Genomic DNA, 18,152 nt, shown 5'->3' on the forward strand with positions numbered 1-18,152 from the left:
CTGAAACATTTTTATGTGGAAAGCAATAAAGCAACGGCACCTTAGGTTTCCAGTCAACGCCAATGGGGTTTGCTGGAATCTGTCAAACAGAGGCGTAGACAGACCTACAGAAAAAGACATGCAATATTTGAAAGACGGTGGAACATTGCAGGTGTGGAAACATATGCATGTCTTAACACACCCAAGTGAGCCCTGGGAAGGAAGCAGCAACACACTCTTTTGCTAGTCTATAGCATGTTGCGTGTGGACAGTGGCGGTGACGAGCACCTATTGGCAAGTGCTTGTGACGCCACCCGCACTCCGGACCCCGGAGAAGCTTTGCACCAACTTTTAAAATGTCGATAAATTTTATTTCAACGAAGGATGACTATGTACAAACTTATATGTGCCACAGTCTGTGACAACCAAACAGAACCACAAGGGGAAGACCTAAAGTGAGAGCTAATCTGGTTTGCATATCTGCAAGTTGTGAAACAGGGACATGGGTGGCACTGTGGGTTAAACCACAGAGCCTAGGACTTGTCGATCAGAAGGTCGGTGGTTCGAATCCCCACGACGGGGTGAGCTTCGGTTGCTCGGTCCCTGCTCCTGCCAACCTAGCAGTTCGAAAGCACATCAAAGTGCAAGTAGATAAATAGGTACCGTTCCGGCGGGAAGGTAAACGGCGTTTCTGTGCGCAGCTCTGGTTCGCCAGAAGCGGCTTAGTCATGCTGGCCACATGACTCGGAAGCTGTATGCCGGCTCCCTCAGCCAGTAAAGCGAGATGAGCACCGCAACCCCAGAGTCGGCCACGACTGGACCTAATGGTCAGGGGTCCCTTTACCTTTACTTAAGTTGTGAAACAGGATTTATGCCGTGAGCGCTAAGTCTGCACTTAGGAATGTTGCCTTCTAAAAAAGAAAAGAAAAAAGAATGGTGCCTTCATTTTTACTTCCTCTCTCTCTCTTTCCTTGCAGGATCTAAGATCTCCAGTTACATCCTGAAGGGCTGTGACGTGGGTGGGAAGCCAAACAGCTCCATCTCCCACCTCTCTGGCAACCAGGTCGTGTTCTTGGCGGAGGAGCACTGCGGGACTGACCTCTGCAACCAGGGGGTGCTAAATGGTCAGTCCATGTGAGCAGAGAGGGTTCGCTCTGCAGGCTGTGCTGCACATTAAATTGGAACCCCGTGAACAGAACTCCCGGGATAATTTTGTTCTCCCAAAAGCAGCTGCGAGGGTGGGTTTGGAACAGGGGGAGGGGCAGTAAGCCTTTGCCCCAACATCTGTTTTGGTGTGAACAGTGGCGTAGCGTGGGGGGTGCTAGGGGTGCCGGCCGCACTGGGCGCAACATCTGGGGGGCGCAAGTCCAGAGGGAAGGGACAAGCAATCGAGGCTTGGTTGGGGTGGGGGGTCGTCATCTCCGTTTGGCCGGCCCCCCTCGAGGAAGCGGGAACCTCTCCAAGGCGCAGCGCACCGTCGGTGGAGGGAAAAGAGCCACGCAGCAGCAGCAGCAAAGCCGGGAGGAGGAGGAGGTGGAGGCGCCGCCTGCCGCAGGATCTGATCCGAGCCTGCTAATCGCTTGCTGGGAATTAAGTGCCTCAAAGAGGCAAAGGAAGAGGTGGAGCTGCTGGCCCGGCCGGGAGGAAGCTGGAGAGAGCAGCGCGCCTGGGCGCGGCGAGGTTGGGTAGGTGCGCCCTGGCTGGCTACCCGCCTCCCGGGCTCAGTGCCTCCATGACCCCTCCAGCGGCGATGGGAGAGATCGGGGGGGGGGGGGTCTGGAGCAGCCCCGGCTGGCCTGCTCCTGCTTCTCCCCCGCCTCCTTCCTGTTGCCGGCGCCTTGATCTCATCCGGATCAGGGACGAAACACGCCCATCCTTCGCTACTCCTTGTCGGGTCACTGCTTCATTTCTCCAGGGAGAGAGAGAGGAGAGGAGAGGTGCCAGGGATTGCCAAGCGCGTGTGACGCAAAGGGCCTGCCCACGTGCAGGCTGAGCTCCGCATGGCGGGGGCGGAGGGAGGCACTCTGCACATGCTTAGGAGGCGCTCGCTCTTTCCAAAGAAGGACCCGGCTACTGGATCAAGGCCACAAGGGCCCATCTAGAGTGGCCAAGCAGACGCGTCAATGAGAAGCACTCAAAGCAGGACCCGGGCACAAGAGCGCTCTCCCTTCCTGCTGTTTCCAGGGGGTGGAAGCGTCGCTGCCTCGAGGGCTTCCGAGATACCCTGGGGTGAAGTCCCGCTTCACCTTCTTGGGAGTCCCTCTCTTATGCTTTGGGGGGGGTAGCAAGGGGGAAGAATAATGATTTCCTCCACCACCAGCCCCAAATTCTATAGTAAGAGAAATTGGGGGCCAAGCCAACTGGGGAAATGGTGAGTCTCTAACTATAGAGCTCAGGTATTTAGGAGCAAGCTGGCTCTGCCCATAGGGAGGAAAAGCACTCTGTGCAAGCTCAGAAAACCTACGCTACGCCACTGCGCGCTCACACTCGCAGCTCTCTGCCCCTACCTGGCTCACTCACTCTCTCACTGCAGTGCTGGCTGTGCGAATCCGATCCGAGCCACCGGGTCGCCGCCCACTGTGGAGGGGGTGGGTGCCAGGCGTGCGGTGCGGAGAGAGAGCGAGGGACTATCTGGGGGAGGGACAGTGCAGCGGCCGCCCAGCACAGTGCTGAGCGCGGGAGAGAACCACACCAGACCAGCCCAGGCAGCAGCAAGAAGAAGCTGGCGGCGGCGGCAGGTTAGGGGGCGCAAATTACTTGCCTTGCCCCGGGTTAGGGGGCACAAATTACTTGCCTTGCCCCGGGTTAGGGGGCGCAAATTACTTGCCTTGCCCCGGGTGCTGACAACCCACGCTACGCCGCTGGGTGTGAAAGCAGCCTCACCCCTGGAGCTGAGCTGAATCACCACCATGCCAAATGACTCCTCTATCACAGGGGTGGGGAAGCTGCAAACCCCACCATCCCATGCTGGCTGGGGCTCCAGAATCCAACAGCTTCCCAAGGGTATCAGGCTGTGAAAGGCTGGTCCCAAACCCAAAGTAAGCCTTTTTCTTCTATCCGTTCACATGCATGCATTTGAACCACTAAACCTCATGCAATTAGATCTGCTAATTTCTGTAACCGGGTCACAGTTTCAATCCTGGTGTTTCCCTCTCCGCATTAAATTTTATTTATTAAACGTCAAGTTGGCATTGCCCGGCTGGTATCCGTCTGTCTCGAGAGACAACGGAGGACAATGAAGTCAAACCGCTGGAGAGTTACAGCACCTGCTGTGGCTGCAGAGACTGATACAGGAGAGACATGTTTGGCTGCAGCTGGGACAGAGGGAGGCGTCCAGTAGTGCTGCTGCAGATGTACTCTGGAATTTCTTATCTCTGAGTTCCTCCCAGCGGTCATTCCTCCTCTGGGCACTGCTATGGATACACATTATTTATTTACTTATTGCCTGCCCTTTACTGGAAAGTCCCAGGGTAGGTTCCTACATCAGAACAAATTGAAAACACTTTAAAGTTTAAAGTAGCGAACAACATAAATAAAGCGGGGGGGGGGTGGATAGAAAGTAGAATACAGTGGTACCTCGGGTTAAGTACTTAATTCGTTCTGGAGGTCCGTTCTTAACCTGAAACTGTTCTTAACCTGAAGCACCACTTTAGCTAATGGGGCCTTCCTGCTGCTGCCGTGTGATTTCTGTTCTCATCCTGAAGCAAAGTTCTTAACCTGAAGCACTATTTCTGGGTTAGTGGAGTGTGTAACCTGAAGCGTATGTAACCTGAAGCGTATGTAACCCGAGGTACCACTGTACATCTATATAGGCTTTCCCTTCTACTCGTATTATTTTGTTTAATGGAAAAAGTGAGCGCACATAAAAAAATAAAATTTACGTCCTGACAAAATAAAAGATTCCATGACTGTGTAGGCTTGGTCTCCTTAAATCCATGTTCCTGTATAAAATTGTTTGATCCCAGCCAGATGGGAGATTCCTGAAAATATATCTGAATGCTTTGTGACTGTGATTCACCTAATAAGTTCAGCCCTGATTTTTCTCTCTGCTTCTCTCCCTGCTGCTGCTGCTTTCCTCAAACTGCAGTCGTGGATATGCTCACTGCTCGCGGTCGCCCACGAAATCCCTTGCATTGCTATTCCTGCAGCTCAGCCGACCAGACCTGCTACAACTCCAGCCATATGCAGATGCGCTGTGCGCGGCCAGAGGAGAAGTGCATAGACATCACGTCCTTCACTGAGACAGAAGGTGAGCTCCTGTAGCCTATGGTTTGATGGGGTTCCTCCTAACCTCCTAAGAGAGGTTGTTGCAATGACATTTGCACCAGCGCCTCCTAGAGACAAAAGGCCACAATCACAGCCACTGTTTTCTCCCAACTGGCAGAGTTTCCGGGGGACGAACAGCGCATCAAGGGCTGTGGCTCGCTTACCCACTGCCAGGAGCCTCTGGGCTTCCACAACCAGAACAGTTTCCATCTGATCAAATGCTGCAATTCCAGCCAGTGCAATGATGACACGCAAGGTAAGCTTTGGGATTCCAGGAGCACCAACTGGGTCTGCAACAAAATGTTTCTCTGTGTTTTCCCAACTCCTGATGGCATTGTTCTTGCTCAGGGGGGAAGACAGAGGACCCAGCTATACAGCTGCAAATAAAACATTTTAAGTGTGCTGCAAAGTGCATTATACAAATGTGACCCTAGATGGTGATGGTGAGCTATGGCAAATTCAGTATATTTTTCAAAACATCTTTTAAAAAGCATTTTCACAACTTTTTTTATGTGTCCAGATTCCACCATAGTTCTATGCGATACTATAAATTGTAGCAAGTCAATTCACTCCCCCAAACCCTCATAGTTTTCTATTTTCTTTTTCCAACCCTAAGCATAGTTTCTTTGACCACCCTACCCCAGCTACAAAGACATGGTGTAGGAACAGCTGGAAAAGAAACCAAATTTTGGGAAAACAAGTTTGGGGGAAATAACCCATGATTACCAAAAAATTTGTTCAACAAACCATGGCTTAAGCCAGTCATGCACTGTTTTTCCAGGTGGCTGCTGGGCTGGTGCCCGCAATTTCTTTCTTTTATTACACATGATGCCCTAGGATAGTGCTACACTGTGCCATTGCATCCTTTTAATAATGCCTTCCATTTTTATTTTTTTAAAAAAGGACCCAAATTTAAAGCCATAAATATGTGGCCTTGGTGCACACAGCCTGGAATGAACTTTATGGTACTGAGAGTATTCACTTATTCTGCCTACAGACTACAAGGATACCCCACCCCACCCAAATGGGGTCACGTGTTTCAGTTGTGAGGGGAATTCCACCCACGGTTGTTCCCCAGATGACATCACTAAGGTGCAGTGCCGGGGTGTGATGAACCAATGCCTAGAGGCCTCAGGGATACATGGTGAGTATCATCTAGTCATTCCTTCTCACTCCCTCCACCTGGAGTTTAATGTGACCAGGTTAATCCCAACAGAAAGAGGCATAGAGCAGAGGTTTTCAACCCCTTTGAGTCCACGGCTCCCTTGACCAAGTACCTTCTTTCTGCGGCACCCCTGTGGGGCTCAGGAGCCAAGTTATGTCACCCCTTGCCTGCAGAGCTGGCAGCCTCTCACCCTTTTTTGAAAACACCCTCCCTTGTGGAGTCTTCCCCCATCTCTTCTCCCCTCTCCTTGGGAGTCCTCTGGCCAGTTGCTGCTGCTGCCACTCCTCGTCTCTGAGCTGCCCTCCCTTCTCTCCTCACAGAGCCCCACAGGGGCCTGGGAAGCACCCCCTCGCCAGCCCCAGAGGTACTATTTGCCTGGGGAACTTGTAGCCAGGGCTGCTGCAACAAACAACTATGCAAGCCTTTGGGAGGCAGAGACACAAGAGAGTATCAGAGGAGGGAGGGAAGGAAAGGAAAGAAAGAGGGACAGAGACCAGTGTTGACTGCAGCACCCCTGACCATCATTCAAGACACGCCAGGGTACCACAGAACACTAGTTGTAAACCACTGGCATAGGACAATTATGTGTTCTTTGAAGGGGTGGGAACAATAACATCCATTTAGGTGAATGCACATCATTTCATTGCTTTCAAAACTGGCAGGGGGAGGCAGACAGTCTGCCAGAAGGATAGGGAAGGGGTAGGTCATGCTGCTTAGTCAGGACCAGATCCAACAAGACATAGTAGAGCCATAATCATTCCCCATTCCCCTTGGACAATCCTACTGTTCAGGATTAGAAGGCTATCAAGCGCATAGCACATTACCTGAAAGGTACTATGCACTACAGACAGAGATTCACTAGCCAGAAGTCTGGAGGTCTTGAGATTTTTGCCAATGCAAGTTTTGAAAGTGACACCACAGATGCCACCACAGATGGTACAAGCACTTCCGGGGTGTGCTACATGTACAACCAGTGTCTGTTTGACTGGCTGGCTGTGCAAGAAGCAGACAACAGTGAGCCTAAGTTCTTGTGAAGCTGAACTCAATGCACTGTCATATTCACTTATGGATTGTGAATGGTTGTTGCAAGTGTTTTAGGACGTCGGGGTTAATGTGAAATGTCCTATACAGGTTTATCAAGACAACAGGTCCTGTTTGGCTTTGCTACATCGTGCAAGGGAGTGTATCCAGAAAGGACTCATTCAGGTGTCCTACATGCCAGGAAACAAAATTCCTGCTGAGTTCCTCTGTAGCTCACATCTAAGGCCTGCCAAGCAGATCTCAGACTTCCACTAGGAAAGTCTAAGAAAAGTTTCACCTGCTCAATGTCTCTCTTTGGACAGGTGTTCATGGAACAGGGGGGCATGCACACATGAACAAGGTGGAAATCCTCCACAACATAAACTTACCTTTTGGTTCAGCAGCAAAGTGTTCCAAGTAGTCAGCAGGAGTCAGATGATGAGATATAGGCAGGAGAGGACTTCCAAAAAGGCTTCCAGTCAGAGTCTATCTATTTCATTTTTTCCCAATCTTAATTCAGGTCCCCACATTCCACACCAGTTTGAGAGGGTTGTTTGTTTGTTTTTGGTAAAGTCCTCATGAGAAGCCACCAGCATTTTAGCATGGATTTGTCTTTATATACATGCTTTTAATGCATTTTTGCCTGAAGTACACATTTTGGCAAAGCATATTTCCCCTAATAAAATCCTAGAATTGTGGAGTTGGAAGGGACTCCAAGGGTCAACTAGTCCAACACTCTGCAATACTGGAATTGCAACTAAAACATCCATGACAGATGGCCATCTAACTTCTGCTTAAAAACCCAAAGGAAGGAGAGTCCACAGCCTTTCAAGGGAGAACATTCCACTGTCACACAGCTCTTACCATCAAAAGGATATCCCTGTTTTTAGTTGGAATCTCTTTTCTTGTAGCTTGAAGCCATTGCTTCAAGTTCCACCCTCTGAAGCAGGAGAAAACTAGCTTGTTCCCTCTTCCATGTGACAGCCCTTGAGATATTTAAAGAGGGCTATCATATCTCTTCTCAGTCTGCTCTTTTCCAGGTTAAACATACTCCTTCAACCACTCCTTATAATGCATGCTTGCATGTTCTTTTCACTAATATATGCATTTGTATGTACATGCATTTTTGTACCCATTGGAGAACTGCATCACGACATTTGGAGAAGTGTGCATTCCAGAAGATGGCTGTGTTTTGGTTCTCAGATTGTTTCAGAAAGTGTCATTTAAAGGAGAACTGAAACCAATTTCTCCCCATCTGTCACTAACCACTGCTCATTTCCACATTCAGGTTCTACTGGGCAAATCTCTGCCGTCAAGGGTTGTGCTTCGCCATCCTGGTGTGACAGTCCTTACACGTCCGTCTACAAGAACCTGGGTGCTATTTACAGCCGCTGCTGCACTGGTGACCTCTGCAACAACTGGATTGTCGATGGGACGCTGAAACCATCCCCTAGGAGCCAAGCCAGCCACCGAGTCTCAGCCCAACACACTTTGCTTTCAATGGGTCTTTTGATCCTTCTGACCTTTCTCCTCTCCTCAGAGAGCTCCTGATCTCCACGGCTAAGATCAGGGCATATTCCAGGCCAGGATGTTCCAGGGTTTTCTCCCCGTCTTCCAATATTAGAATGCAGCTGTGAAGAAAACATGTGACATAAGAATGAACCACCTCTGAGCATACACAGAGTGCCTTTCCCCACACCACTGAGGAACTACAGCCCACTCCTATAACACATTGGGGATTAAGATGCAGACCTTCCAGGTTGAAGTTCTAAGCAAGCACAAGCTCCATGACCTTCTCTTTTGAAAGTTGCTGCAAATGGGAGAAGGGGAGAGTCATCTTTTATTTGGCTGCTGCTTGAGGGTTTACCACAGGCCTCTGGTTGGCCACTGTGAGAACAGGATGCTGGCCTCGATGGGGCCATCTTCTTACATTCTGATGTCTGGGTAATAAGTCTCACTGAACAAAAGTAAGGCTTGCTTCTGAGTACTGGAGCAGGCAGTAAGTTACCTGTTGAGAAAGGAGTGGAGTGGAGAATAGCGGCTCTGGAAGAGCAAGACTCAGGACTCCTTGGTTCTCTTCTCTGCTCTCTGTGTTGCAAATTAAGGCAGAGGAGCTGGACACCTCTCCTAACTGGGGAAATCCTGGTGGCCATTACTTTTTTTTCATTTATGAAAACAGATATATGCAAAACAGAAATGTCCCGCCTTATTATTTATTCTTTTTGCACTGCTGTGGAGAACTGTTGGACTCTTTCAAGAAACAAGGATTTGTCCCATTGGCTGTTTAAGATCTGGAAGGCACTTTTGGCAATTGCTCCTCCAACACAAGACTGTTCAGAAAACCAGAAGTTCCATCAGACTTGGGAAATTGTGCAAGGCACCATCTAGACGCAACTCCGGTTTGGACTTCCTGAAGTTTGTTAACCACAGGATGTGGTCACTGCCCTTTATTTTATTATCCTTATATATGCGTGCGTTTGAACATTATTTATCTTAATAAACTATTTTTATATTATTTAAAGTAAGAGCTCGTGTGTCAGCCGTTTTAAATGCAGGGCTGGGGAACTCTGGAGATTGTTCGACTCCAACATCCATCAGCCCCTGCCAGCCTGGCCAACCATCAGGGATAATGGGATCTGTAGTCCAACAACCTTGCCAAGTTCCCAAGTCCCTCATCCATAAAGCAATTGACCCTACACAGAACAGTTTCTGCTCTCATCCATGATATACATTTATAGTACTATAACAGTACAGTGGGAACTGTATTTTGTTGAGGGTGCTGGGAATTGTAGCTCTGTGAGGGGTCCCTTAACAATTCTCAGCACCCATAACAAAATGAAGTTCTCAGTATTTATTTTTTCTTGGGGGGGGGGAAATCCATGGATGTTAAAGAAGTATTAGTGTGTTTAAAATGTGTACGTGTGACCTCTCTGTGTGTGTGTGTCCACATCCACATGTACCTTTAAAGCATTATGATACCACTTTAAAAAGTTATGCCATCCCCCAAAAAACCTGGGCAGTGAAGTCTGTTAAGAGTGCTGAGAGTTGTTAGAAGATCACTATTCCCCTCAGAAAGCTACAGTTCCCAGAGTTCCCAGGGAAGAGGGACTGATTGTGAAACCACTCTGTAGCCCTGTAGTCCAGCTGGATCAGTCAAAATGCATTGCCTATGCACACTCACAGGTCCTATCTGCACTAGGGGAGCGGGTGGCACCGTAATCTAAACCACTGAGCCTCTTGGGCTTGCTGATCAGAAGGTCGGTGGTTCGAATCCCTGCAATGCAGTGAGCTCCCCTTGCTGTGACCCAGCTTCTGCCAACTTAGCAGAACACAGTGTCCTATTGCGCCAGAAGTGGTTTAGTCATGCTGGCCACATGATCCGGAAAACTATCTGCAGACAAATGCCAACTCCCTCGGCCTGAAAGCGAGATGAGCGCTGCGGCCCATAGTCGTCTTTGATTGGACTTAATCGACCAGGGGTCCTTTACCTTTACCTATCTGCACTGCATATTTAAAGCAGTGTTCAAAGCACTTTTAAACAGTCCTGGCTTCTCTTCCAAAGAATCCTGGTTGTTGTAGTTTCTTTCTTTTTTTTAATAATTTTTATTAACTGGCCAATCACATCAAATTAAATCACATCACATAAATTCCAAATTACAAAGCCAAATTTTTAAATTTTGTTGGGGGAACCCATACTTCAAGATCCAAAGGGGGATTCAGATCATCTTCTTATTACTGCGTTAATGTCCAAATCAGTCCCAATCAGTCCAAACAAAATTCATAATTCTATTCAGTCTTATCTTGGTGTTTCCACATCATATCTTGTTCATATAATTTCTATTTTTCCTTTACGATCTCTTCTGTTAGTCTCCTTAAGCCGATAAGCAAAATAATAATCCTGTGTGGATTTCCCGTTCCTCCACTAAGTCCAGATGGTTTCCATATATCTCCTTTGTAGATAACATCGCTCTTTCCATCATAAATTTGGCATTTGTCGCTCTTAAGTCCCACCGAGACGTATGTATTTCACTCTTTCTCCTCCCAGACCCAAGAGCTCCAACAATGCCTCCCAAAATGGCGACGGCATTTTTAACTGCGTCATTCCAAAACTCTTAGCTTTCCAGCTTCATCTTGAAACATTGCTTTGGTTCGAAAGTTTATCTCCACACAGCCTTAAATCCACAGCTTAAGTCCTTAGTTCCTGACTCATTTGGGGAGGGGATTCTTGTTAAATCACATAATTAAAAGGAAGGTAGGTTTTTTTCCCCCCTCCCTCCTCAGTCATACCGTATCTTGACGTATCTTCTCATATTTTATTCTTGTCTTGTTATCAGAGATCTCTTCTGTCAGCAGTCTTTACTCCCCATTTTTCCTTGAAGTATGTGCAATTTATCTCGTCCAAATTGTTTCTTTTGAAGATGCTTGCAACTAGCGGCGCGAATCAGGGACGGCGTCCAGGAGTGCCGAAATCCCACAGGAGGGCTTTGTGCCTAGTGCCCCCACCCCCACAAATTCGGGGGTGGTATAGGGCACAGCAGGCAAGGGCCATCCCCCCCACAATCCTGGGGGGGTTAAGGAGGCTAATTACCCCCATCATAGCCTCCAAATTGCCTCGTGTGGGTCGGAGAGATGTTATTGTCAGCCATCTTCTGATGCGCCACCTAGTGGCCCCCCTGTTGTAGTTTCTTAAGGGTGCTGAGAGTTGTCAGGAGACCCCTCTTCCCCTCACAGTGTTGCTGTTCTTATAGTCCCCAGGAAAGAGGGATTTATTGTTAAACCACTCTGGAAAACTGTAGCACTGTAATGGGGATAGGGTGTCTCCTAAAAACACTCAGTATCCTTAGCAAACTACAGCTCCCAGGATTTTCTGGGGGCACCCAAGACTGTTTACAGTGTTATGCTAGTGCTTTAAATATATGGCATGAATGCCCCCTTATGGCCCCTTAAACTTCATTTATTATTGCAGGCTTGCACCTGGCATTGATCAGGAACCCCGGGAAATCAGTGGTTAAAATCAGTGTAGTTTTGAAAGGTTCTCTTCACCATCCAATTTGGCTATGGTGTCTTAGGTAAAGGTAAAGGGACCCCTGACCATTAGGTCCAGTCATGACCAACTCTGGGGTTGCAGTGCTCATCTCGCTTCATTGGCCGAGGGAGCTGGCGTACAGCTTCCGGGTCATGTGGCCAGCATGACTAAGCCACTTCTGGTGAACCAGAGCAGCGCACGGAAACGCTGTTTACCTTCCCACCGGAGCGGTACCTATTTATCTACTTGCACTTTGACGTGCTTTCGACCTGCTAGGTTGGCAGGAGCAGGGACAGAGCAATGGGAGCTCACCCCATCGCGGGATTCGAACCGCCGACCTTCTGATTGGCAAGTCCTAGGCTCTGTGGTTTAACCCACAGTGCCACCCGCGTCCCTATGGTGTCTTGAGAGGTATCTAAATGCATAGTAAACAAACCATTTCCCAAGAATTCTTTCTTCTTCGTTTTTGTAGAATGGCCACTCTATGATAAAGTTATCAAGGCAACTCCTAATTTTGCAGTAGGTGTGTGGGGCCAAACTGTACCCAAGGACCCCTCCAGTGGGACGAGGGAAGAGTCCTGCCTGAAAATCTGGAGATCCACTGCCAGTCACTGTTGCCTCTACTGAGCTAGATAGACCAACACTCTGACTCAGGATAAGGCAGCTTCCTATGTTCTATTGATTTCTCCTAGAAATGGTATTTCCATAGATACAGGAGGCAAGGCACTTATGGCTTTTATACTGCCTATGGCTGGGTTTCTGTTTTAAGAACATGGGGTGCCCCTGGGAAAATTGATTTTCCCAGGCCTCCCTCTGTGCTATAGCCACTAAAGGATAACACTTTATATTCTATTTAGAGGTATCTATTATTTTACAGTGGTACCTCGGGTTACATACGCTTCATGTTACATACGCTACGCTTCAGATTACAGACTCTGCTAACCCAGAAATAGTACCTCGGGTTAAGAACTTTGCTTCAGGATGAGAACAGAAATCGTGCTCCGGCGGCGCGGCAGCAGCGGGAGGCCCCATTAGCTAAAGTGGTGCTTCAGGTCAAGAACAGTTTCAGGTTAAGAACGGACCTCCGGAACGAATTAAGTAATTAACCCGAGGAACGACTGTATTACATTGCCAGATCACAGCACAGAAATTTGACACCATGTAAGATGGGAACTCTTGATGCTCTTGAGAGTCCCATGGACTGCAAGAAGATCAAACCTCTCCATTCTTAAGGAAATCAGCCCTGTGTCCTCACTGGAAGTACAGATCATGAAGCTGAGGCTCCAATACTTTGGCCACCTCATGAGAAGAGAAGACTCCCTGGAAAAGACCCTGATGTTGGGAAAGATGGAGGGACCAAGGAGAAGGGGATGACAGAGGACGAGATGGTTGGACAGTATTCTCTACCAGCATGAGTTTGACCAAACTGCGGGAGGCAGTGGAAGACAGGAGAGCCTGGCGTGCTCTGGTCCATGGAGTCACAAAGAGTCGGACGCGACTAAATGACTAAACAACAACAAGATGTGAAGGGGGAGTTGAAATATCCCTTGGGGACTGCACTCTTGCTTTTACAACATCAGGCTGTTGGGCAAGTTCCTGGGTTGATTGTTTTGAAGAAATGAAGTGAAGCAAGCTGGGTTTGGAAGCCCACTCGAACTTTGCTCACATCTGAGAGCTGTACGAATGATGCCGTGCCTTTAGGGAACATCAGAGAAACAGGAAGCCTCTAAAGATTTCTGGGAATTTTGCATTTGCATTTTGTTCTAGGAACACTGCTCACCTCTTCCATCATGGGGAGGGCAACCTTCTCCACAGCAGGCTCCTACGTTCTCAAATTTGAGAACCACCTACCCACAGGGCCTCTGTCTTGCCAGTCTCAATTTATTGGCACTCATCCAGACCACCACTGTATCTGCCAGTCTACAGCCTGTGCAGCCTTTTCTAATGTAGCTGGCATTATTGATGCTCCCAATCCCGCTTCCAACAGCTTCGAGTAGAAGCAGTGTGGTGTAGTGGTTAGAGAGGAGGACTCGGACCTGGGAGACTGGGGTTCAAACCCCCAACTCAGCCATGAAACTCACTGGGTGGCCTTGTGCCAATCACTGCCCCTCAGTCCAACCTACCTCACAGGGCTGTTGGGTGGATCAAATGGGGGAGGGGGAACCCTGTATGCCACCTTCTGCTCCTTGGCGAAAAATGCAGTAAATAAATGCAACAAATAAATAATATAGAATAAATAGGCCTTGGGGGAATTCCCACCTGAAAACAGTTCTATTTCCTCTCAACAGGGCCACCAGATCTCCGTAATTAGACCTAAGATCCAAAAGGTATTTCAGGATGTCCTTAAATATCTCCACTCTTGATTCATGTATTTCCAAAGTCTTCTGGAAGTGCAGACTCAATATTTTGTCTCTCTCCTCTTTTGTTTGGAGGGTAATCAAACAGTCTCTCACCCTGTTCTTTCTCCCCCCTCTTCCAAGTCTAAAAGCGCTTACTATCTTGAAATCTTGCTTATCTGAGTCTAAGTTCCAAAAGTCTGCAAATTCCTGCGTAAGAAAATCACTCAAACTATCCTTAAATTTGTCTGTTTTTCTTTCAATTCAATCATAGACAGCAACGACCTGTGATCCTCGAGTTGCCTACATATCGGTGGTATCTTTTCCTCTACAGCCAATGCTTTTTCCTTTGCTTCTTCAGCTGTCTTTCGATTCGAAGTAGATTCCTGCAGCAGTTTCTCAATAGAATAAATAAATAATAAAAATAAATAAATAAATAAATAATACACAGAATCATAAAGTTGGAAGGGACCAGAAGGTTCTAGAAAACAAGCCTTATGAGGAATAGTTGAAGGAGCTGCGTATGTTTAGCCTGGAAAAAAGGAGACATGATTCAGGTAGATAGCCGCGTTGGTTTGACGCAGTTGAAATACATATATTTTTTTAAAAATTATCCAGTAGCACCTTAGAGACCAACTAAGTTTGTTCTTGGTATAAGCTTTCATGTGCATGCCAAGAACCAAGAACAAACTTAGTTGGTCTCTAAGGTGGTACTGGACAATTTGCTTATTTTATATATATATATTGAGAGGAGCCATCTTCAAATATCTTAAGGGATATAACTGTCTTGGTGATTTTTAATTTCTTTTTGCCAGGGAGGGAACATTAGGCTGGGAAAGAGGAGAGGAAGATTGGATGGGGAAAGAGGATGGGGAGAGCAAGAAAGGGCCTGTCTTGCTTTGTACCAGTGCAGCAGGTTTGCCATTGCTAGGAGGTGCCAAATTTTGTACTAGCTTGGGGCTCCATGTTGCCAGAATCTGCAATATCGAACCTAGCAGTTTGAAAGCATGTCAGTTTAAGTAGATAGATAGGCACTGCTATAGTGGGGAGGTAAACGCCGTCTGCACACGCTCAGGCTTCCATCACGGTGTCCTGTTCCACCCGAAGTGGTTTAGTCATCTTGGCCACATGACTCAGAAAGCTGTCTGTGGACAATTGCCAGCTCCCTCAGCCTGAAAGCGAGATGAACGCCGCACCTTATAGTTACCTTTGACTGGATTTAACCATCCAGGGGTCGTTTACCTTTACCTTATTGCCGGAATCCACATCTGTTGCTCCTTACTGTTTGCATAGGCTTCCTTCTTCTTTACATAATCCTGCCATCACCAGAACTGCTGTTGTCTTTCAGGAAGTCCCTCCCACCAATCTCTACCGAGCACATTCGTGTGTGATATATATATATAACCAAACAGCCCAACTCTCTCAGATCTTGGACTGCTTTTCCTTTTCCTCCACGACTCATCAGGAAACTGGTTCTTTGGCTCAGAGGGCCTCTCGGATTCAGACAATGGAGGGTGTCGCGTTGAGATGGAGAGCTGCAATAGTTGTGCTGCAAGGGCTGCTGGTGATGACCTTTCTTATTTCAGGTACCAGTTATTGCTATTGGAATGTCCTCGAGTTGCAGACCTGGGTGGTTGGGTGGGTGCAACTAGATTTGCACGGAGAAACAAGAAGGAATTTCAAGGTAAATGGGAAAGGTTCAGAAAGGGGCAACCAAAACTGTGCAAGGGGATGGAACGACTGTCCTGTGAGGAAAGTTTGCATTATTTGTGATGTTTTAGTTTAGAGATAATATGAGAGAGCTCACATGATAGATACTCCAGAATTATGTGTCTCTCTCCCTCTCAAAGCACTAGAAATAGTGGACACCCACTGAGACTGAAAGTTGGCAGATTCAGGAAAGATAAAAGAAAGACCTTCTTCACACTGGGCAAAGTTAAACTATGGAACTCCCTCCCACAGGAGACAGGGATGGGCCCACCTGGATGGCTTTAAAAGAGGAATAGGTTGCCTCTCAGGTTGATTTCTCTGGCTCTTCTCAAGAGCTGGGATAGCTCAGCTGGTAGAACATGAGAGGCTTAATCACAGGATCATGGGTTTGAGCCCCATGTTGGGTGAAAGATTTTTGCATTTAACATGTACATAAGGACTCTTATTAAGGACAGGGGTATATTAACTCTTGCCCTCCCAGACTCCTTCCAGATCTTGTAGCTGAGCCAGCATCCTTTTAGATCAGAGAAAGGATTGATAGAGTATTTGGCTAGTTTAAGCTGCTGCTCTGTTGTGATTCTCTGCTGCAGACTAGCTTAGCCGGGTGCCTTAGATCTGAGTCTAATGCACTAGGATTTTTTTCTTAGATTTTTGTAAACAAGCAAGCAAGCAAACAAAAACCAGGACATTTAGTCAAATTTTAAAAATCCTCCCACGCAGAAATTTCAGTCCTGAAAAAGAGGATGTCCCCAGGAAAAAAAGAGAACATGTCCTGGAAAAAGAGGACATATTGCAATCCTCCTACACAGGAGGTTTCCAGGAAAGTGAATGTGCTATGACTTGCTTAAGTCACCTTTTGGGTACTGCTGGTGGAGAGGAGTGTGTCTTTGAGGTGAGTTTAGCCCTGTCAGCAAGAAGGAGAAGGTTTGGGCTGTGTCAGGGAAAGAGAAGGTGGAGTCATGTCACCCAAAAGCTTTCCCAGAAAGTGAATGTGGTTTGACTTGCAATATGCTGGAACTCAGTAGAGAGGGAATGGCTAAGCAGCCTAATGTAGTGTTTTCAAAACTGTGGGAAACTGACCCAGGGAGAAATAACTGGGACGAGGAACTGTGAAGTACTCTCCCATGGAGCTGCCTGCCTCCACCTGTTTTTCTTTCTTTCTTTTTTCGGTTCATACTTTGCTTTCAAATCTGAATTGTGCTGTTGGTTTTTAAAAAATTCTTCTTCATTTTTTAAAATACCGCATTAGGATAAATTCAGGTTAACTACAATGCCTTTTGGGGTGTGTGTAATGCCTATAATTTGGTTGTCATTGTTCTGTTTTGAAAGTTAAATCTGACTGGTGTTGGTGTGAGTTGAAATCCAATAACTGCCATTGGATTAGATGCCCCTACTGGTCTCATCCAACCCTGTGATTTAATAAATCTCTAGGACTGGCCATTCTGACATTTTTGAATCCTTCTGTGGTATCCACTCATCAAAGCACTCACTCAGGCCCCTCCTTTGGGCCTGCGGTTCAGAACAGGCACTTGGTGCAAATCTTTGCCTCCTAAGAACTTCTGCTTTCGTTTTAAAAGGGGGGAACCAATTTCTAGTCGCTGATGATTTCAAGGCAGAAAGACATTGCTAATAGCTTCTCCAGGATCTCATGCCCTTTCTTCCCACACTTCCTTTCAGGAATTTCTGCCTTGAAGTGTCATAGTTCCAAGACCGTCAATCTTACCACTCCACACAAGGGCAACTCCTCATCTCATATCTCCCCAGTAGGCGGTATTATCAACTGCTCCAGTGCTGAGAACGTTTGCACAGATGCACAACTTATATTAACTATAGGTAAGTGCTGGTCTGTCAGATGGATCCTGTGTGGCTGCTAGATTTTTGAGAGAGGAAAAGCATGAAATTACTTACAACCCCTAAATTTCCCAGCGGGATTACCTGAGGCCTGAAATGATACTTTGCATGCATTCAGAATTGAAGTATTTAAAATATGTTTTGATTCATTTTATTTTATATTTGCAGATCTTTGTACAAGCCCCTGGCCTCCATTTATTTCTTTTTTTAATAAAAAGCATTCTGAGAGTTGACACAGACCCAGTTCAGATGTAACACTAAGCCATAGCTTAGTGCAGAGACAGGGGACATCTGGCCCCTCCAGATTTGGTTGGATCTCAACTCCTACCACCCCTAACCATTGGCCATGCTGGCTGGGGCTGATGTGAGTGGACTCCAACATCTGGCATTGGACTAGATGACACTTGTGGTCCCATCCATATCTACAATTCTATGAAATCTGGAGGGGCATAGATTCCTGCCACCAATGTAGTGTTAAAAGAGCAACCTTCCACAGGTTTATAAATCTTGGCTTGTTATTTCTTTTTGATATTCTAGTTCAAAGGTTTCAACTAATGTTGAAAGGTTTCAACTAATGTTGAAATAGTTTCAACTAATGTTGAAATAGTTTCAACTATTTGCATGCCAGAACCTTTCAGATATTCTGGACTGCATGCTTGAAATACGATCTGCATCTTACTTGCCTCAGTGGAGGATTTGGAGATGTGAGGGTGTGGAAAAGCTCTGGATTTTGCTTGGCTAGAATGCAGGCTGCGTCCTAGGGCAAGAGCCACACCCACTGCTCCATCCCAGATTCCTT

At 47.1% G+C, this 18,152-nt stretch overlaps 2 protein-coding genes and 1 long non-coding RNA gene across 5 annotated transcripts in view; 2 read left to right on the forward strand and 1 right to left on the reverse strand.

Moving 5' to 3' along the window:
• The window catches only part of LOC310769205, a 126,423-nt gene that overhangs the window by 42,438 nt on the left and 65,833 nt on the right, over positions 1-18,152 (reverse strand). The gene's annotated exons all lie outside the window — the stretch shown is intronic.
• PLAUR (plasminogen activator, urokinase receptor) overlaps positions 1-18,152 on the forward strand; it is an 82,764-nt gene that overhangs the window by 3,225 nt on the left and 61,387 nt on the right. The window contains exons 3-7 of one of the 2 annotated variants that reach the window (XR_014551385.1): positions 957-1,103; positions 4,067-4,228; positions 4,364-4,501; positions 5,243-5,389; positions 7,719-8,236. Coding sequence is in view for 1 of the 2 variants with exons in the window: in XM_083627765.1 (XP_083483891.1) it covers positions 957-1,103; positions 4,067-4,228; positions 4,364-4,501; positions 5,243-5,389; positions 7,719-7,981 (857 nt within the window). In the remaining variant the exon portion in view is untranslated. Of the gene's footprint in view, positions 1-956; positions 1,104-4,066; positions 4,229-4,363; positions 4,502-5,242; positions 5,390-7,718; positions 8,956-18,152 lie in introns of those variants that run through there. The other variant, XM_083627765.1, reaches the window with a different exon arrangement.
• LOC310768784 (uncharacterized protein) overlaps positions 14,696-18,152 on the forward strand; it is a 48,745-nt gene continuing 45,288 nt past the window's right edge. The window contains exons 1-2 of one of the 2 annotated variants that reach the window (XM_083627561.1): positions 14,696-15,378; positions 17,180-17,335. In XM_083627561.1, the coding sequence (XP_083483687.1) occupies positions 15,300-15,378; positions 17,180-17,335 (235 nt within the window). In that variant the 5' untranslated portion in view covers positions 14,696-15,299. The remainder of the gene's footprint in view (positions 15,379-17,179; positions 17,336-18,152) is intronic. The other variant, XM_083627560.1, reaches the window with a different exon arrangement.

Source organism: Podarcis filfolensis, assembly GCF_964270895.1.
Source record: "Podarcis filfolensis genome assembly, chromosome: 8".
NCBI lineage: Eukaryota > Metazoa > Chordata > Lepidosauria > Squamata > Lacertidae > Podarcis > Podarcis filfolensis.